At 33.7% G+C, this 22003-nt stretch overlaps 3 protein-coding genes across 4 annotated transcripts in view; 2 read left to right on the forward strand and 1 right to left on the reverse strand.

Moving 5' to 3' along the window:
• The window catches only part of LOC109046863 (diacylglycerol kinase theta-like), a 39478-nt gene extending 34061 nt beyond the window's left edge, over positions 1 to 5417 (forward strand). For both annotated transcript variants that reach the window (XM_042738107.1, XM_042738108.1), the window contains exons 19-23: positions 109 to 209; positions 310 to 456; positions 543 to 654; positions 1289 to 1441; positions 1810 to 5417. In XM_042738107.1, the coding sequence (XP_042594041.1) occupies positions 109 to 209; positions 310 to 456; positions 543 to 654; positions 1289 to 1441; positions 1810 to 1911 (615 nt within the window). In that variant the 3' untranslated portion in view covers positions 1912 to 5417. The remainder of the gene's footprint in view (positions 1 to 108; positions 210 to 309; positions 457 to 542; positions 655 to 1288; positions 1442 to 1809) is intronic.
• Positions 5396 to 12405, reverse strand: LOC109055878 (metal cation symporter ZIP8). Its single transcript, XM_019073050.2, has 8 exons — positions 11765 to 12405; positions 11420 to 11585; positions 9843 to 10012; positions 9234 to 9356; positions 8598 to 8726; positions 7345 to 7534; positions 6998 to 7182; positions 5396 to 5907 (listed from the first exon to the last, which is right to left on the reverse strand). The coding sequence occupies exons 1-8, from the start codon at positions 11978 to 11980 to the stop codon at positions 5758 to 5760; spliced, it is 1329 nt and encodes a 442-aa protein (XP_018928595.1). The 5' UTR covers positions 11981 to 12405; the 3' UTR covers positions 5396 to 5757.
• A 1302-nt stretch (positions 12406 to 13707) lies between these two features.
• LOC109102390 (protein ABHD18-like) lies at positions 13708 to 21360 on the forward strand. Its single transcript, XM_042738109.1, has 13 exons — positions 13708 to 13850; positions 14389 to 14498; positions 15121 to 15205; positions 15642 to 15742; positions 15865 to 15940; positions 16359 to 16443; positions 16552 to 16579; positions 16676 to 16814; positions 16944 to 17033; positions 18618 to 18719; positions 18890 to 19268; positions 19352 to 19514; positions 20366 to 21360. Exons 2-13 carry the CDS (start codon positions 14407 to 14409, stop codon positions 20418 to 20420), a joined length of 1395 nt encoding a protein of 464 aa, XP_042594043.1. The 5' UTR covers positions 13708 to 13850; positions 14389 to 14406; the 3' UTR covers positions 20421 to 21360.
• Positions 21361 to 22003: the final 643 nt, after the last annotated feature.

Raw genomic sequence — 22003 nt, forward strand, 5'->3', positions numbered from 1 at the left:
ATGTATTAAATAAACTTTTTCAGTTTTTTTTTTGCATTTAGTTCTGCTTTTGCAAGTTACTAGCATAAAGCATCAATCATAACAGGGTTGTGCCTGTCTGTGTTATAGATTGTGCACATGAATAATTATTTCGGGCTGGGAATTGATGCTGAACTGAGTCTGGACTTTCATCATGCACGTGAGGAGGACCCAGACAAGTTTAATAGCAGGTGAGTAGTTATTTCACCTCAGAATTGTGGCCATGTGGCTCACAGCTAGTGTGAGGGTGGGCTGTGCATCGGGAATTTGATTTTGTCATTGTTCTTGCAGGTTCCACAATAAAGGTGTGTATGTAAAGGTGGGCCTGCAGAAGTTAAGTCACACACGAAACCTTCATAAAGACATCAGACTGCAAGTGGACAAACAGGACGTGGAACTGCGCAGTATAGAGGGACTGATATTCCTCAATATTCCCAGGTATCAGTTTCACACAGTGTTAGTAAAGTCACTTCACACTGTACCTGAGTTTGCTGTTGAAGACTAAAGCTGCTGTATGTGTCTAGCTGGGGTTCTGGTGCTGACCTGTGGGGCTCAGACAGCGAGTCTCGGTTTGGGCGGCCAAGGATAGATGATGGGATGCTGGAGGTGGTGGGAGTCACTGGTGTGGTGCACATGGTGAGTTCTGATGCTCGCTCTCTCTTTTTTTGGACACTTCACCTCTAAGAACTATTCAAACATTTTAGTTTGGCAAGGTTTTGTCATGTTTTTGACAAAATTCTATTATGCTCAACAAGTCTGTGTTTATTTGATCAAAAAAAACAGTTAAAAGAATAATATTTTGGTGATTTAAAGTATTATTACAATTTATAATAACTTTTTCATTATAATATATTTTTAAAATCTAATTTATTCCGGTCAAGACGAAGCTGAATTTTCAGCAGCCTTCTGTGTCACATGATCTTTCAAAAATCACTTTAATATGCTAATTTGGTGCTTAAGAAACATTTATTATTATTATTATCAATGTTGAAAAGAGTTGTAGTGCTTAATATTCTTGTGGAATCATTGACACTTTTCTTTCAGCTCGAAACAACAGCATTTATTTAAAATGGAAATCTTGTAAATATCTTTACTGTCACGTTTGATCAATTTAATGTCATTGCTGAATACAAATATTAAGTATTGACAAAATTTGTTTTATAAAAATTGTTTACTGTATATTGTTTATAAAACCGAATTGATTTATTGGTGTGGATTTGAATTGTTGCATATTCTGTTTTCACATTGATTACATTTTTTTTTTCCTTAGGGTCAGGTTCAGAGTGGGATGCGTTCTGGGATTCGTATCGCTCAGGGCAGCTACATTCGTATCACTGTGAACAAACCCATTCCAGTGCAGGTGGATGGAGAACCCTGGATACAATCACCAGGACAGATCATCATCTCAGCTGCTGGACCAAAGGTGCTTTTATATGCTTTTAACTCCTTCATACCTGGTTTGTTCACTTTAGCTGCTTGGCAGTATAAAGACAACACAACATTATGAAGTGGAATATCCTCAGTCTGAATTTAACACTCAGGAAAGGTCACTAAGTAAGCCTCATTAATATTCATGAGACTGGTGTTCCCCCCAGTTTGATTAGTAATTCACATCTTGGCCTCTTTTGTCTTTTCACAATTAATTGAAGATTGGAAGAATGCAGATGTTCCAGAATTGTTAATAGAACCAAAGGTCATTCCGTTTCAGAATTTTGCTTTCTCACCATCTGTTAGCCTTCAGTTCTAATATAAAGTTCTGTATGTTTAAAAAGGCTTTTGTTTTCTTTTTAGGTTCGCATGCTGAGAAAGTCCAAGACCAAGCAGAAGAAACAATCAGGCAGTTTGAAGGAAGGCCGTTCCGAAAGTCCAGCTCCCAGTGATGGTGGGCAGTGACAAACTGCACAAACAGTTCATTGACAGCCCTTCACTGTCGCCTTGACAACTTTTCTTTTAGTCTGTCCTCTGTTCTTTGTTACACTCTGGGTGGGTATCAACATTACTTTAGCTGAACTAGAATGTGTTACGCAGACATCTCTATCATCTCATAGTCTGTAGTGTCCAACCGCCCCGTCTGACGATAGCACTGCAGTCTGTTTCTCAGGACTCTAGCTGCCCTCGGCCTGTTTACGGCCTGTTTTTGCCTTAGATATTAGTGTTGGTTTTGTTTTGATTGCCAAATTGCGTCTTCTTTTCAAAGGGAACATTGTCTTAAAGTAGTCCATCACTGAAATGCTATGGCACATATTAATAAGCAAGCAGTATTTAATCACATTGCGCCAAAAAATACCGTTTTATGAACATCGCCAAGTTATCAAGTTTGCCAAGTTTGTATGTGACGATGGGCTTTTTGGTTAATGGTACATACTGTGACTCACCTGGTCTTAGTTGAGGTTTATTTGCAATAGCAGCCCCCAGTATCTAAACCAAAATAATTCAGTATAACTGTACAAACAACTCTAGTTCTTCTTCATTAAGAGCACATTTGATTGTAAAGGTGGATCGGGGAGAAATAATCATCTTTGTATATCAATTTTGTAGCTTTCTCAGCTGTGAGACCGGAGGCATAATCGTGCGCCAGAAACAATGTGGCGTCATCACAGCCGTTTTGTAAAAGACGGATGAATATCAATAGCTTTTTAAACGTGTGTGGTACCGAATAATACTGTGAAATGCTTAAAAGAGTTGTTGATCTTACGAAAGATGAATGTTTGTAAATTCCCGACAATGTTTGTGGACATCTGCACCACTTTTGGTGTTAATAGTAATATAATGCGTACGATACTTGATAAAACATTTCATGCAAGATCACGTAGCATATGCGGTATTTAACATGGTGCCAGTAACTGGTCATATGAACCTTTAAGCCAACATAGCTTTATCATGTTCTAGTGAAAGCATTGATTTGTAAGTAAATATGTTACTGTTACCTGACATAGTAGACAGTCGTGTAAAGCTACTCGTCCTATTGTAAAGTTAAAACTAAAGGCGAGCGCAGTGCTGTAATATATTGGCTAGTGTATATGTGGTTTCTGTACAGTGACTGGTCAGCCCTGGATTCATGAGGCTGGCCTTAGATATTGTATGTATGATCAGTTAGACACTCCACTCCACCAATGGGACGACTGTCTGACTTCATCTACCTCGTCTCACCGGCACACATCACTCCGAGAATCAAGTTCTGCCAAGCTCGCCCAAAGACTTGTGCCTGCTTTTCATCCTGCACTTCATGGATTGTGTCTGGGAATATTCGGAATAGCCCATAATCAGGTTGGAGGCCATACTGAATTTAACACAGATGCCACAAAATGCATGCCTTTTGTGAGAAAGTGTGACGTGCTAGAGCAAAACAGACACTGTTTTTGGAATCAGCGCCGCAAAATGAATAGGGCCCTATGAAATTCTGCGATGCGGAAAACGCGGACCGAATCGTAGAATCCAGTCATAAAAACAGAATTTACTGTATAACGCGGAATGTCACGGAATTTGCCAAATTTTGTATGGATAAATCAAAAGTAGGTCAGTACACTTAAATGTAATATGGACTAGTGTCTGTGAATATTAAGCCACAAAGATACTATTTAAATATGAATCCTGCATGTCTGTGACGTGAATGAATGGCGCAGATGCAGGGTTTAGTTTACTACACATACTGAAACACACGTGATACTCAGTGTTTTCAGCCTCTGCTGCCTCAATATATGAGCAAATGAATATAATCTCTACAACTGCTCTCATATCATATACAAACAGAAAACTAAAGGTCTTCACAGAAACCCATCAAAATAAAAGTTTGGTTTAACTTGAAGAAACTGTGACAGAAATATTACTTAATGTAATGATAGTACTACTAATTATAAAATTGTTATTAAAACACTATTTTTAAAGGAATATTTACCAGAATAATTATTTACCAGAATTTATTGAGCAGAAAATTGTAAATGCACAGCACAGTATTTCTGAAAAATTAAATAAATAAAATAATAATACTTTTTTTTTTCATAAAATCAATTAATTAAAGATGTTTTTGATTATTAGTATTCAATGAAACTATTAAAACAGAATCCAGAAAATTAATGGAAAACTGAAAAAAAAAACTGAATTTGAGAAAAAACAAAACATTTCATAGGGCATTAAAAAAAATTTTTTTTCAACTTTTAATAAATTGCTGTTTAATATTGTACGTTTCATGATTTCAATTAATTTGACACGCTCTTTGATGAATAAAATTTCATTTAACCATTAAAACAGAGTCTATAAAAATAAAAATTGAAAAAATGAAATGGATTTCATAGGGCCCTAAATTAGTAAGAAAAAAGTATTGGATTTCATTCAGCTAATATAATGCAGACCATTGTTATATATACTGTGAGCGATGGTTTAGGTCTCAGTGGCTTTTAGTTCATGACAGATCCAAGATGAAGATGCAGTCTTCTCTCATGTCGTTCATTTGCCAGCGATGTGTACAGTGGTGATTTCTGCAGTAGTCGTGCCTGTTGCCAGGACAACCCCTCGGGCTAACGTGCTGTTCTGTGGTGTGGTTTGGCCCGAGCTCTGCGTTTAGTGCCTCATATAAGTGCTTCTAGAACTACCACGGTATTGCAGTACGTGTGTGTTTAACTCCATGCTATTCTGTTTGTTCTGCTGGTTCAGTGACTATGAAGTAGAACCGTGCTGTTCTAGGTCTTTTAGAGCTGATGTGCCTCCTAATAGGGTGAATTGCATGAAAACACGTCACATTTCACCCCCAAAAAAATCAAATGAAAAAAAATCTCAATAATTATTTTAAATTATAGGACCATTTTAGGACAAATACGTTTTTTTTTGTTTTTTTGTTTTTATACATTCTTTTCATGAAAATTAAGCACATATTCACTAAATATTCTTATGACATCGTAATATTTCTTTCTTTCTTTTTTTTTTTGTAATTACCATAAAAAATTACATTTGCATTAAAGGGAGTACAACAGTTACTACAGTTCTGTATACATACTTGACAATATCTTGAAAGTAATGAAAAAAACTAAGTATAATTTCTATCGTCTTTTGATTTTAGAATGAAATATGACCTTTTTTGAGATTCACCCAATAACTTTGTTCAGTCAAAACTGTTTAAGTTATTTTACCTCCTGGCGTGATTAAAGTTTTCTGAATACTTCTTGTAAAGTGGGTTAGAATTAATGTTCCGAGATCTATATAGATGTATATTTTTGGAGAGAAAATGTTTTTAATTTGATCTATAAAGATATTGCACTGACTGTACTGTTTTTAAGATGCTTTTAAGTGTACATTGTGTTTTATGAATATTAAATAACTAAATGTATAGATATATCATCAGCTGTATAACAGATGGATGTGTCCAATGAAAAAAAAAAAGACATAAATTTGGACTTTTTAATACAGTTCTGTTCTGTCTTATTTTGCGTGATTTTCAAAGTTCCTATTGTACAAAGTAACAAAGGTGATCATTCAGAGAGCACCAAATGTGAGCCATAAATCACTCTTTGCCTTCTGTTCTACAAAACATGATTAGTAGGTCAGTCAATTATTTAAAACAGTATAAAAAGGCTAAAATGATGCATGTTGAAAAATCATCAAATTGTTTTACGCCTAATGATTTCAAGTTTTCTCAGTATAAATGATTTAATAATAGTATGAAGTAGTTTCTTCTCAAATAAATAGCTTAAATGAGAGTAGGATCTGGAATGGGCACAGAATTGAAGTGCGGTATGAAGCGAGGGGTCAGCCCAGGCTAATGTTCCCACCATACAATGTGATGAGAAGAATCAGGGCAAAACCTGTCAGTATTCCTGCATTCTGGATGGCAAAAAAAATGATATCGGCCTTCGTGCTCTGCACTTGTTCCCTGGCAATCATGTTCATTTCAGGCAGCTAGGTGAGAGAGAGAAAGATGGTCAGTATTCGCTCCGCTAACACAGATTTATGTTCCGTTCAATCATTAAAAATGGAGCCAAAGTCATTTTCTCCTTGTTTTAAACCTAAATGAATGAATAATACATTTGAAAAATATGTTCAAAAAACATGTTCCATTTAAATAAGTAACCTGGCCATTTTGAGACACGACCAGTTTAATACTGCTCACTTTATCTCTTTAACACCCCTGTTATTTATCACAGAATGTATTACTGAGGCAAACAATGTTTCTATAATGCATCTGTAAAAAACAACAAAAAAACATTTTTGATTTGTCTCCATGCCTCTAGGTGTCAGTATAGGACCAGAATGACTGGTCAGGATTGTTACAAAGAAGCAATAAATTCTGACAAATACAACATATTTCTTATTTAGCTCAAGTCATAAGGGGAGAAAAACACTAATTGTTATAAGTAAACGTGATTAACATCAACAAAAACGATAAGCATTGAAATACTGTTCCCTTTACAAATTTAAGGGTTTTAATGTTTTTTTTTTTTTAAATGTTTTTAAAAAGTATTTTATGCTCAACAAGCTGCATTTGTTTGATCAAAAATACAATAAAAACTGAAATATTCAAATAAGTGTTCACTATTTTTAGTTCTGTGATGGCAAAGCAAACTTTACTGTCACATGACCCTTTAAAAATCATTCTAATGTACTGATTTGCCACTCAAGAAACATTTCTTATGTTTGTTGAAAACAGTTGTGCTGCATAATATTTTAGTGGAATACTTTTTTCAGTATTCTTGAAAAAGAAGCATATTAAGCATAAACTCACTTAATTTTGATACTTTTTTTTTCAGAAAACAAGACTAAATATCTCACATCATTTTGTTTCTGAAGTAAATGAAAGTTGTACTGGAAAACGGCATCTCAGAAAAGCATTTTTGCAGTGTTATAATATAATAATCTTTTCTAACATTCTAAATGTCTTTACTGCCACTTCTGATCAATTTAATGTGTGCATACAGAATAAAAATATTAATTTATTACTAAATGTGATAAAACGTTATGTGATAAACTTTCTAAACCACACTGCTCTTACCATATCAGCCAAGGAGATGTAAAGAAACATGCCACCAGCAAAGGCAAAGATGATGTTGGGGGCAAAAGCGCTACCCAACAAGATGCCCAGGACTAGGCCCACGTAGCAGGACATAGCAGACAGCAGGTTGAAGAAGACGGCCTGTGGAACGCTCAACCCTGCGTTCAGCAGGATAATAAAGTCACCTACAGGGGGAGACAGAACGCTAATCTGCTTCACATGCTTTTTTTTCATGAAGGTCAACATTCAAAGGGCAGCAGCCAGACACAGAGGTGGTTTGGCGCAGGGGTTAAAGGACAGCGCTGACAACATTTCCAGCTGGGTAAATGAGTCAGTATTTTTCTTACCCAGCTCATGAGGGAATTCCTCGCAGACGATAGCAATAGAAGTGCTAAAGCCGCTGAGAATAGACACGGTGAACGAAGCGCCGATGGCCAGGCCGTCAATGAAGTTGTGGAGAGCATCGCTGAGGGAAATCATCCATGCCACCGTCTTCACGCTGGCCAGCCGTCTTCCTCTGAGCCATCTGCAGGACCCCTGCAACGACGTTCACATCTAAATGAAAACCTCATTTCGTACTATAACAACATCTCTTGAGCATCAACCCTGGGTTCTTATTTCAAATACTATTGACTTTTAGCCCTGAGGTCTAAATTTCTGTATTGTTGCAGGGGTGAATGAAGATCCCAATTGCATGGCGCTGGTGATGTAGGTCAAAGGGCCGAAGACAATCTTGTTTCTGCTGGCAGCTGTGACAGATGAAAGCAAACACAGCTGTGTGTGTCTCTACAGCTGGACTGTAAGTTGCACTGACCTGCACACAATCAACTTAATTCTGTGCCAAAAACTGATTTTTAAAGCTTCTTTTCAAGTTGGAATGGCTGGTATTCACATCATATATAAATTTTTATGTTTAAACTACCCTTCAAAAGTTTGGGGTTGGTAAACTTTTTCTGATTGGTAAGATGTTTTAGAAAGAAGTCTCTCATGTATACCAAGGCTGCATTTATTTTATCAAAAATATTAAAACAGTAATATTGTGAAATATTGTAAAATCGTTTTATATTTGAATATATTTTATAATTAAATTTATTCATGTGTTGCAAAGCTGAACTTCCGGCAGTCATTACTCCAGCCTTCAGAAATTGATTTGCTGCTCAGAAAAAAAAAAGTAAACAGACACTTTTTTTTTTTTAGGTTTGATGAAAAGAAAGTTAGCATTTTTAAAATGGAAATATTTAGTAACATTATAAATCTCTTTATTGTCACTTTTGATTTAATGTGGTTTCATTTATTTATTTAAAAAAAAAATAATCCTACTGACCCCAAACTTGTGAAAAGTAGTGTATTTATTTTATATTATACTTTACTTTTAATATTATACTTGGATCAGTAAGCAATTATCATGGGCAAGCACCACTCACACTGAAAATTTAAAAAAAAATAGTTTTTTACTACGTTTTTTTTTTTAAACAAATCATAATTTTTTCCCAAACTGTTAGATATTTTTATATTGTTTATGTAACTTATAGCTATATTTAGGTCATTTGCATATCTCTTGGCATTATGTGTAATTTTTGTGAGATCTGACCAGTTGTACCTGCTCCACTGGAGGGTCAGAGGTCATGCTTGCTTTGTCAGAGTCCACCATATTGATGGCGCCGTTCTGTTGCCCTTCTGTTGTTCGGGTGCCCTCTGAAGGCTGGAAGTGACTGTGTCCGTGGCCCTGCTGGGGTTCGAAAATGAATCATATGATTACTGCATAGTGTTTAAAAGAACATACATGCTAATATACAACATATCTGACATTTTCCATTAAGGAAGCTTTGCTATTGGCTTGCAGTTAATTGGAATTTTAAGTATGAGATAATATAGAGTCAATAGTTTATTATCACAAAACAAACGTTTTATCACTCTGAAGGAATTTGTTTAGCAATAATGACCAGCTGACTGTGCACTATCCTGCTTATTATGCAACTACTGTATTTATCAAATATGTTTATTTGGTTTGAGTGTAAATATTAGATTTCATATGAAAAATAATGCAAAGTGAAATATCACTTTTTTGAGAATTGTTGACTGCAGAATGCTGTGACTGTCCAGGATCAGAGTCAAGTATTCCAGAGAGCCGTGCAATTATGTCTTAGACTATTGTTGATTAGTTTTGGATAAATGAAGATATCACATGAATACAACATTCAAACATTCAGTCTTCATAATTCTGAGATGAACCCACCTCTTGTTCTGGTTTCAGGACCATCCGCAGGATTTTTTCAGTGACGTACAGTGCATAAAATCCACCAAAGATCCCAACAGCTTGGAAAACGTAACCGTCTGCTTTTGGGTCAAACCCAAAGGCCTGTTCAATTAGAGGAAGTAATCATGTGTCTTTGAGCAAATTAAACCAGACAGCCAGAGTTCCCAGTGTACACATGCACATTATTAGTTGAAGTTAAACGGCAACCCCAAAATAAATATTACAACATGTAACCATTGCAAAACCAACGTCACGTCATGCAACCATCATGTCATCACATATCAAGAAACATTTGCAGCATTTGCACTCTTCTAGAAAATAAAAACGAATTAATGAGTCCAGTTCAAAGAGCATTTGCATTTTATTATCATGGTGCTGATAAGAAGGCAATTAAAGATGTAGAACGGTAGCTTGTCAGTTGGAGGTTGATTTGGGTTCATAATCCTGTTGTGCCAACAATGTGACCTTCAACAACCTCTAAGAAGACTGACTTACTGAACTAAATGACTTGAAGAAAGCTTCAAGGGAAAGAATGCAAACTCTGAACTATGTGAACGTGATAAACTGAGAAATGGAAAAGCATTTCACCTCAGGTATAAGTTGGAGAGCAGCATTGGAGAAGAGCGTGCCAACAGCTAGACCAATGAAGTAGGTGAGCACTTTGGGGAAGTAGGGCTTTTTAGTTACGGGAATGAGAGTCAGACCCAGCAGTGAGGCCAGATTAATGAAGGTAACAGCCAAGAAGCCAAATCCCCATACTGTGTGCAGAAAGAGAGGGGAGGGCTCACACAGCTAAAATTATACATAAAGGCAAATGACATTTCATCTCAAAAAGAAAAAAAAAGAAAATTGTATTGCATAAAAAAAAGAGTTTCTTAAAAAGTTTTTTTTATTTTTAAGACAACTAATCATAATTGTCTGCAATCGTCCTTATTCTCATCAGTTATTTTCATTACTTTATTACAGAGCTTTATTAATCTATTTTACTGATACACAGCTTTGTTTTGTTTTTGTTTTTTTAAATGAGCAAAAACAGCTATATAAAAATAATATATGTACAAAAATACTAATTTAATATGTAGAGTCTTTTCAGGTTAGGTTTAAATAAAGAAATTTGTATTTTGCATAAAGCTTTTGCTAAATATGTCCATATAATTTTAAATAAATTTTTTTTTTATTTTACTTTTATTTAAATAAGTACATTCTTAAACTAAATGAAAATGATACATTTTGCCTTGGCAACTAGCTAAAAAACAATAAGTTTAATTTTTAATTACGTGACTAATGATTTTAGTTAACTATAATAACTCTCAGAGTTATTGAGACAATTAAACAATCGTCTATAATTTATTATATATTATATGATTATATATAAAAAAATTCAAAAAAATTCTCTTTTAAAAAAAATAAATAACTAACAAAAAAAAAAACTACCAGTTTAAATAATATATCATTATTTTTCCACTTCTGATATTGTTTTGCATTAACATAAATATTTTGCATAAAAAAAAATTTGTGACATTGTTTTAAAGACAACAAAACAACTGTATGCAATTGTCATAATTCTTAAAAGTGATTTACATTACTATTGCAAAACATGTACAGTGTTTTTTTATTAAATAAGCATAAAAGCAGTACAAATAGCACTAATACAAAATACTAATTTAAATAATATATAAATAATATATTATTAGTAGTAGTATTTCATCTACTGAGCTTGTTTTGCTTTAACTTGATGAGAAGTTGTGTTTTACTTAAAGAAAGTTTACAGCTTTGTAACAAACACAATTTTCTGTAATTGCTATTATTCTCAGCTGTGATTTTCATGTTTACTATTATGTAAATAAATATTTTATAAGGTGTTGTTTTAATATTTACTGAAGTAAGCATAAAAGAAGTTCAAAAATAGTACTAATACAAAAAAAAAAAAAAAAAGACTAATTTAAATCATGCACAGGCCTAGTTATTTTTTGCCTCTTCTGAGATTTTCATTATTAACTTTAAATTGTAACTTATTTCAGGTGGCAAACTTCCCATCATTCTCTGCCATTATTCACACTAGAGGATAAGAAATTTAAATGTAGGCTATGCTATAGATTACATCAGGAGAAAGCTCTCTGACTACTGTGTAGATTTGGGATTCAGCTCAGCAGATGAAGACTCACCACGCAGATCAGTGTCACTGTGTGAGCCTACTGGAGGTTCAGCTGAACACTGTGGCAGCACAGCTTGGTTGAGCAGAGCCGGGCAGACAGTGACCAGATGTTCCTCTGTCAGATGAGAGAGGTTCTGAAGCCCATAGTGCACCAGAATATCTTCTCCGGACACACACTGATAAACAGGCACAATGTCAAGTCAATGAAATAAAGCTAAGATTAACAAAACTAGTCCAATCATACAGTATGAATGTTTTGTGTATGTTCTCAAATGTGTGGCACACAGTCAAATACCTATATAAAATGTCAAATATTTAAGTAAATAACTTCCAGTAACTAAAGTGACCAGATTACCCGAGCATGCAGAGGAATGTTCGGATCCAATTTGTGTTGGACAATTGTCTCCAATAAACTGTTAATGCCATTGAGATCCAGTGAACCGTTTTCTCCGTAAACAGCCACAATATCCTTCACGAAAACCTGCTGCAGAGAGCTAGCTCTTAATCCTGAGATTACAGTAGTTAGAAAGCCTATGAACACATGAGTGAAAGATTTGGGAATGCCAGCCATGCTTACAGACCACAGGTTTCAGTCTGAAGCGATCCGAGAGACGCAAAAGCAGCGAGAGTTTTAAACAGGACTGAATCCAACACAACAACACATCAGCAAGCAAAGTCGCATCTTAAGAATAAAGATAAAAACAATTAAAAGAGTTCATTATTTCGTCACTATTAGTATCCTCGGTGACCTGACCGATATGTCGAAGCTCCATCTGGCACCCAGCCAACCATGATAAACTCCGCTTGTTTAACCCACAAACACCCTCAAAACATCCCGACTGTAATCCTGCAGAAGTGGCTTCATCAAAACCATCCAGGTCCTTTGATATGAGATCGAGTACAAATCAATCACACTAAAGAAACTTCTGCAAGACTCTGTATACAGGGGAAAATACCGTTAGATGTGAACAGCATGTGAATAAAAGCGCCGTGCAAACATTGCATAATTTATTGATTGTAGGCAGGACAGAGGCGGCGCCTGCATATAAGTAACGTTACAAGCTATTCTGTGTGCGTTTATTTGATTCATTTATTTTCCTTTTGCTTACAAAATCTTTAAATATTTGGAGAAACTTATGAATACACCTACAGACACTAGGATCAAATATATTTCAGTTAATTACCTAAAAAAACATTAAAACATTAAACTGTTTTATTCATAAAAAATATGCGCTCAATCTATTTTAACATTTCAACATTAGTTTTTAAAGTGTATAATAAATAGTACATTTTAACGTTACATCTGTTAACACTATTTACTTTTTAGAGAATTCTTTTTCTTTAAAATCATCTCAGAGGACAGAAAAGTTGCCCTAATTCAAGTAGCATTGTTTCAAATGTTTAAGTGTGTTATTAACAGAGATGGAAACTTGAGTCGCACTTAAGTCGCATAATAAAGACTTGTGACTTGACTTGGACCTCAGAGATTTGTAAACATGTTTTTCTTACTTTCAAGAAGATATTAAAATCTATATTAAATCTTTATACCTCCTGTAACAAAAAGGCAACTAAAACTTTGAGCGTATGCTCACTTTTTGGTGTTTTGAGTAATTTTATTTGATAATTTATGTTTTGAGGGAAGAGTATGATTATTGTTATGTGATCTGCTTGCTTATTTATTTATTTATTTATTTATTTATTTATTTTTGCTTAGAAAATACAACGTCCACTCTATCTTTTGTGAATTTGAATTGCTATTGTTTGGCCATCCTTGAACCTCTGGCTCTTTTTCTTGACATATGTTTTCTTAATTTGTATTTTATGTGTTTAATAAACAGGTCAATAAATAAATAAAAAGACTTGTGAACATGTCTGGTTATTAAACCAAGTAAAAAAAAAGAAAAAAAAAAAGATCAAATTGGCCATTTTTTTAATATGCAAAATGATTAAGGAAATATATTCCTAAAATAAATGGTTTTATAACTACATATAGGCCTATATAAGGATTTTCTTAACTTGAAATGATAGGGTGGGAAACTTCAGCCGGGGCAATAAGTTTTAAATGTCTAGAAGTCTTTAAATTCCTTTGGATGTCCAATAGTTAGTTCTGCTGGAAATTGAGCTTTTAAATGTTTAGTTTATATTGGAATCCTATAAATATAGGATCAATAGGACTGGTTTAAAATTACACCTGTAAATCTGAAAGGAATGCTGGGGAGTTGCTACTGTTGAGCGCCACTGTTAAATTATTCTGTACAGCACCGCCATCTACTGGTGCAGCTGAATAACGCACCGCCGATCATGAGCGTAGAAGAAGAGTTACTTCCGGCAGTCAGTGAACGCTGGGATGGCGCTGCACCGTCAAACGGAATTCGCCCTCTGTCATGTGTACTGATCCGGTTTCTTCAAAGACACCCACATCTACGTCCTTGTAGCTTGAGGTATAAACTTATTTCGTTACGTTCATTCATATGGAGTTTGTTTTAAAGCCTTTCGTGGGCTTGGGAAAGCAAGCAGTTTGTCAAACGTTAAATGCAACTCCACTGCAGCTTCCTCATTGACAGCTGATTAGATTTACAACAGACGGTCAGTGTGGGATGTTCACACACTTTTCTTCTTTTAGGGACAATATGACGAATCAGATAATCATTTTAAGGTCATAATAAGAAGAAGAACTCACTGAAGTGTCACTATCCGGTTAGGGCTAGCTCAGAAACTACAGTAGTCGGTACTATCATGAATGACAGGTCATGTTCTCATTCACAAACTAAGGATATTAAAGCGCCCTGTAAAGTGTGGTTACCAGTGGAATGTAGTTTGCAGGAGTTCTGTTAGTTTGTTGTGTGTTGTGCTTCTAAACCCACTCAGCTGCTCAGGTCTTATATACTGGAATGTGAAAAGCCACACGGCTGCTGACTGATGGATTATGAGTTTATGACTTGTGTCAGGTTCTAAATAAGTGTATTTTGTTCTTTGCAGAAGAATGTTTTTTTGTCAATGGGTGTGAGTCGGCTTGATGTTCTGTATAGAAGGCTTCTCCTCACCAAACTCTTCATTCAAGGATGGGGAAAGCCAGAGGACCTGAAAAGGTATATTACTAATGAACTAACTAAATAAAAGCAAATAAAAATTAAACAATGAATCTTCAGTGACTTCACTTATGGTATGATTAAATAATGATCCCTAAATGATAATTAGTGGTGGCATGAGTGTTATGGATTATGTTCATATTTTATTTAAAGGTGGACTTTAAAGATTATTGTACCAAAAGAATCTTCCAAAGAAGACAGATATGGATGTAGGACCAAACCCAACAAATATATACAGTATAAAACCAAAAATGCAAATGATATGTAAAAAATTAAACTTTAAAATGACTTTAGTAGTTAGTAGTTTTGAGTACAGACAGTGGCATACTACACAAATGGCCACATAATACTAAATAATCCATAGATTGGCCTTTAAAAAAAAACATATAAAAAAAGAAAATATTTGTTGAAGAAAATATCCATAGTAATTAAATATATAAAAACAATGCATAAAAAGTTTTATCTTAGTAATGGCAGGTGTGCTATTATCAAGCAGCTTGACATGAAAAAAAAAAAAAAAAACAATGACTGATCCAAATAATTTAATTATTTATTTATAATATTTATTTAGATATTTAGTTAATTATGCATTTATTATATAATTATTTTATGGATATTACAGACTATTTGCATTCCGGAAGATTATTGGCAACAGGGAGAGATGCAAGGATCTGGTACAGAAGGACTACCCAGTATTTATTGACAAGGTAAATCTAATGACAAGGTAGATCCATCTATCTGTATATCTATCTATCTATCTATCTATATATAGATAGATAGATAGCTATGGATATAGATACATATATACATACATTTATTTATATATATATATATATATATATATATATATATATATATATATATATATATATATATATATATATATATGAGATATATATAGAATGTATATATAGAATGTATATATAGAATGTGTGTATATATATATATATATATATATATATATATATATATATATATATATATCAAGCTGCTTGATATATATATATACATTCACACACACACACACACACACACACACACATTTTTTAAATCTACATTTGTTTTTCTTAAATAAACACCTATTCAGCACAATTGAAAATTTTATTATGACCCATTAACTGTGTGTTACCGCTGTGCCCAAAGGTAGAAGATCACACAGATTGCAAAATTCACAATGGTCATTTCATATCGCCGCTGGAGCACTTTGTCCCGGGCATCTTGCCAGCTGAGTCCATCAAAGCCCGGTATCCAAAACAAATCACCCACAAACACAGAATGCAAATGTGAAGGATTAATGTGACTTATTGTGTGGCTTGTATTCAAAGTTCTTTCAAATGAAGACATTTTGTTTCAACTTTCCCACTAGTTTCCAGTTTATTGTACCTAAGAAATGGAAAAGGCACAGACCAGTCTGTATTCACCTGGCTGGAACAGGAGATCATGTGAGTGTGCAAAATCTGGGATTGTTTGCGCAGTATACACTTTTACCGTACAAATGTTTCAAAAAACATCTTAGCAATTCAAAACTTTTGAAAAATAGCGCATCAGTAACATATAGTTAAGCTGAAATTAGAATTTCTTTATTTATTCATTGATATTAGTCAATATTGGTTATTTTATAATAGTTAATGTTTATTATACCTGCTTTTCTACATTAACTTTTAAAAACAGTAATAATTTAATAACACTGCTTAATGTAATTTCAACAAGTCTCAAAATGAATATCCATTTTTATACTGTAGCCCCTTTAAAATGATTTAGTGTATTATTTAATTTTTATTTAATACATTTCATTATGTTTATTTTAGACAAATATTTAAGATTGTGAAAAATGTGTGTGTGTGTGTGTGTGTGTTGCAGTTTTTCTGGAGAAGACGAACACTAATGGCCAGACCAATGATTAAAGAATCAGGGATGGCATCTCTACTGTTGGAGAATCCTTATTATATCCTTAGAAACGTTAAGCTACAGATCACATGTTAGTTTGCCATGTGAAGCCCAGTGTGAAGAATTACTAGATCTTATCTGACACTTCCTTGACTCTGCGCCGTACACGGATACAGGAAACCTAAAGACCAGCTGTGAGTGTTTGTTTACCTTCAGCAGCTATTGCTGTCCGTGTCTTTAGAATGAACAATGCATGTTTAAACTGTATATGATTTGTGTTTCTGATGCAGTCGCTCCAGTCTGAAGAACGTCTCAGACCTGTTTGTGATGGGTGGAGCGCTGATCCTGGAGTCTGCTGCACTGTTACACTGGCTGGAGCGAGAGGGTTTCTGGCCTCTAGGCATGACTGGCATTTCTATGGGCGGACATGTAGGTTCTGCACACCTCATTAACATTTGACTTAATAAGTTTGTGTTGTTCCTAATCAAATGTGTTCTGAAGAACCTGATCCATATCCTGTGTAACATATACAGTATCTATTGTTCATTTTCATCCTAGATGGCATCATTAGCTGTAACAAACTGGCCCAAACCAATTCCACTCATACCTTGTTTATCCTGGACGACTGCTTCAAGTGTTTTTACCACAGTAAGATTTAAGTTGTATTAATGTTGCCATTTTCAGATTGGTCATATTTATAGGATGCTACAAAATCATAATTACCAGAGAGAAACTCAAATTTGTTTTTAGCTCAGATTTACCAAGTCAGTCAATCATTGGTCAAAATTGAGTTTTAAAGGTGAAAATTGACTGTGTGAATGTATTTTGTGGTCTTTTAATGAACAATAAAAAAAAATTTTTCTAGAAAATACTGCATATTTAGCGATTTTATGAAATGTAAGACACTGTGGCAGCACAAGAATGTAAACAATTGCATAGCTTATGGCATTATCTCTGAAGAGCTTATACCTTTAAACTTACAGTATATTTGTCAGAAAATGAAAATTGAAAGTATGTAGCACTGTTAAATTATTATCAGTTAAGAATGTTTTATTAATATTTCCTATTTAATTTTTAATAAATTTGTTGTGTTTCTGTCTTTTTTAATTCTATATAGTTTGATTAATTTTATTTCAGCTTTGAGTAAATCAGATAAACTAAATGAAAATTAGTAATGTTGCCTTGGCAACTACGTTTTCTTATTTTATTTCAGTTAGCATTTATTTTTTAAGTAACAAAGTTTTTTTTATTTTTATTTTTTTGTTTTAGTTAACTGTAATAACACTGTTATTTCAGTTAGCATTTATTTTTTTAAGTAACAAAATGTTTTTTTTTTAGTTTTAGTTAACTGTAATAACCCTTGTATTTCAGTTAGCATTTATCTTTTAAGAATATTTTTTTTTTAGTTTTAGTTAGCTATAATAACCCTGTTATTTCAGTTAGCATTTTTTTTAATAAGAATTTTTTTTTTTTTTTAGTTAGCTATAATAACCCTGTTATTTCAGTTAGCATTTATTTTTTTAAGTAACAATGTTTTTTTTTTTAGTTTTAGTTAACTGTAATAACCCTTGTATTTCAGTTAGCATTTATCTTTTAATAAGAATTTTTTTTTTTTTTAGTTTTAGTTAGCTATAATAACCCTGTTATTTCAGTTAGCATTTATTTTTTTAATAAGAATTTTTTTTTTTTTTTTTTTTTTTAGTTAGCTATAATAACCCTGTTATTTCAGTTAGCATTTATTTTTTTAAGTAACAAAATGTTTTTTTTTTTTTTTTTTCTTTTTTTTTTTGGAGTTTGTTAACTGTAAGAACCCTGGTATGTAGGAATTTCCCATGACTTAAAGGCAGCATTAGTCACTTAGCTGCTGAACCTCATAGCTGTGAATACCTTTACGTCTTCATTCCTGTGTCAGTGAATCAGCAGCGTCAGAACATGGTAATATAGACGTCACCAAGTGTCTCTCACTCCCATTTACAGTTGTTCATGTTCAGTTGTTCATTAAATGATTCAATTAATTTCAAATAAAAGGGAGTAACTTGGGTATCTAGGTGACTTAGCCCAGTTAATTAAAGGCTTTTTATTTTTAGCTGCAAGTGCCTTGAAGTATTTAATCTTTTCAGTTTAATAATTTTAGGTATTTTAGCTTGATTGACCTAAAATTGACCTGAAATTATTTCCTTTTTTTCTGTTTTGTTTTTAAAATCTAATAAAAATTGATCTGCTTTTCTGCAGGGTGTTTTAAGTCGAGCTGTGAATTGGAGAGAACTGGAAAAGCAGTATTGCGCACATCCAGTCTATGAGGAAGAAATCATCAATATGCTGGAGTATTGTGGGGTAGGTAGTTTATTCTGTTTTGTTGTAGTTTAGCTTGGTTTTATATGAAGGACACCACAAAAGATCACAGAAGAAGATATGATTTGTTCCTCTCGTAATGTATCGCATGACTTATTTTGAAGGTGCAGCATTTTTGACAAATCACTCACTGACACACCCATGATTTTCAGACAGACTCTTTCCGGATGGGCCAGGAATTTGTAAAAAACGCCCCAGGCAGCTTTGACAGACTCTCCGACCTGGATCTTACCCATGACCTTCTTGACCTCCACTCACCAGAAAGGGACCACCAGATGGGGCTGCGCTCCTCTTGTTCTCAGCCTGGGACTGGAGGTCACGCCTCAGACTCAGCCCTACTGATGGGCCGAAGAGAGAGAGACGGGCTGGATCAGATGCTGTCTGCTGTGAGCAGCAGCGGGCCTCATTTGGACATGCTACATGCTAAAAATATCACCTGCGGGGCTGGTCAGCGGCATTCGCTGCAGCGGGAGTCTCTCTGCTTCATGAAGGGTGTTATGGATGAATGCACACACATCGCCAATTTTTCAGGTACAGATCTGTTTGTTTTGTTGCCATGGTTTGGATTGGGTTCCTGTGTTTGATCCTCTCTTTCTTGCATACTTTGTCTCCAGTGCCTGTAGATCCCAGTCTGATCATTATAGTCCAGGCAAAGGAAGACGCTTATATTCCACGCACTGGAGTTCGCAGTTTACAGGAAATCTGGCCTGGCTGTGAGGTTCGCTACCTCAATGGCGGACACGTCAGTGCCTACCTCTTCAAACAAGGACTGTTTCGGTAAGTCAGACTTTAGAAAAAAATAAAAAATAATGTAGAAGCATCATAAATGTACCATAAAAGAAGTCCATGTATCATGCACGGTACTCTTAAAAGGCATAAAGGCATCTAAAGGCATATGCCCAGCTCAACAGATTAATTGAAAATGTCCAATTCAAAAGAATGATTAATTTATGAATCTCTGCTTCTCTTATGAATATGATTAGTGGGGAAGTCAAAATAATTAGTGGATAAGAACAGGCTTCTCACAAGCTTCAGAATATTTGAATACACAAAATAATACGCACTAAAATCATTATTCTTTATGGTGTTTTTTTTTTTTTTCAGTCCAGGGCTGCGTTTCCCAAAAGCATTATAAGCTTAAGTACATCATAGACCCATTGAGACCCAAGAAATTCATAGTAATTGCATTAAAAAGAAATATTAATACAGAAATATTAAGCAGAACAACTATTGTCATAATAAATTATAAATTGATAATAATAAATTGAAATGTTAATAATAAGTTATAAATTGATAATAATAAATTTATAATAATAAATTGAAATTGAAATGCTGCTGAAAATTCAACTTTGCATCACAGAAATAAATAAAATTTGAATATGTAATAAACAGAAAAAGTTTTTTTATTGTAATATTTTACAATATTATTGTTTTTACTGTATTTTTGATCAAATAAATGCATTTTTTTTTTACATTAGAGACTTATTACCAACACAGTTATTCATGCTAATAATTATTTGGTTAAATTGTAGCACATTGCTTGTTATTAAGTGAATGAACTGTATGGATCATCAGTTTGAAATATATGCATTAACATTTCAATTTCATTCTTTATTGTTGACCTCTAGGCAAGCGATTTATGACGCCTATGACCGGTTTCTTCAGAAGTATTCCAGCCTATAGCCATGGATTTGTTTGGTACTCAGTACTGACAAGAATTGTTGGATTTTGAAAGTATGATGTGGAGATGAACAACATGAATATGATGACTCTGATTCTTACAGAAGAATGTGTATTTGGAACTAAACCTGGTGCTACCAAAGGGAGTCAATGGCAGAAGTGTGTTCCTCTGTGTGGTACACCTCAAAACTCAGAGTGACCTGAAGCCAACTTACATACAACCTTGTCTTCCTGACCTCACTGCCTTTAGTATATTATCATGATTGAAACATATTTCACCAATCGAAACAAAGATGTGCCTCCAAACCATAATTCACTTACACATCAAGATGTCTTTAAACCTCTTCATGAAGCAGATCTCTATGAATACAGTATTTTGGATTGTAGGGCAAATGAAATAATTTGATATGCATTCGATATTTTTGTTTTACCAACAGAGAATATGATAATTTTTAGAGAATTATTTTTATAAAATAATGCATCAGAAAAATGGCTTTGTCATGGGCACAATTTAGTCTTGCAGATGTATCTCATAAATATATATATATATATATATATATATGTATATATATATAAAATAGTGTTTAACAAATTGATGTGAGCTGTTTGAGAACTGATCAAGTCGTATATTTCCAGTACTTAAACAGGTCTTTAGCAATGAGTGGTGCTCATATGAGAACAAACTCAAGTGCTGATGGCAAAAAATATGACCACAAATCAAAATATACATTTTCTGTGAACTGCTGCATGTATTTCAATCCCTTAAATCCTAATCACTGCCAAATACTACAGTAACGCCTAACAATCCTAGTGTTTCAATAGACCGAAATGTTTTATGTATTACTACTGTCACTTTGTCTGACCTATCATGTTCAATATTCACTGTATTCATCATGAGCCATTCATGTGTTTCTCCACTCTAAAAATAAAAAGACAAAACAAAGTATGTGTCTTTTTTTTTCTTGAAAAGAAATAAAAAATGACAGACACAAATACTGAGAGTGAAATATCATAATGACAATATTAGATCAGGTACCAAATTAATATATGGGATATAATATAGACAACACAGTATTATGTAATATATAGTTATTTGGGTGTATAACAAGTCATTAGAGGTTATAAAAATAACACAATATTGTATTCTGTACCTTTATATAAATGTTAATAATTGAAAAAGTGAATGAAAAATACAATGGTGCACCTTCTCATACAATCACCCATAATAAATTATGTATAATGTAAGAAAACAGAAATATAAGATATGAAAGCCAATATTACATAAAAATATGGTTATCTGAGAGATTTAAATGTACTGTTTTAATAAACTTAAGTTTTGTATAACGCCACAGATAGGTTTAAAAATGCAACGTAAAATATTAACAAAAACAAACAATCATTGAAACGTTTTTAAAATATTCTAAAACGCACAACACAGGCGCATAAAAATATACATTCTAATGTGTATTTTTTTAAACACTAATTTATTTATCAAGAAATTTGGCGCATAAAAGGAACATTTTATTTTAATGTATACTTTTTTACCGGCGTTGCGTCCAATCAAATAGCGCTTTTGCGTGTATTTA

The sequence above is a fragment of the Cyprinus carpio genome, chromosome B14 (assembly GCF_018340385.1).
Source record: "Cyprinus carpio isolate SPL01 chromosome B14, ASM1834038v1, whole genome shotgun sequence".
Lineage (NCBI taxonomy): Eukaryota > Metazoa > Chordata > Actinopteri > Cypriniformes > Cyprinidae > Cyprinus > Cyprinus carpio.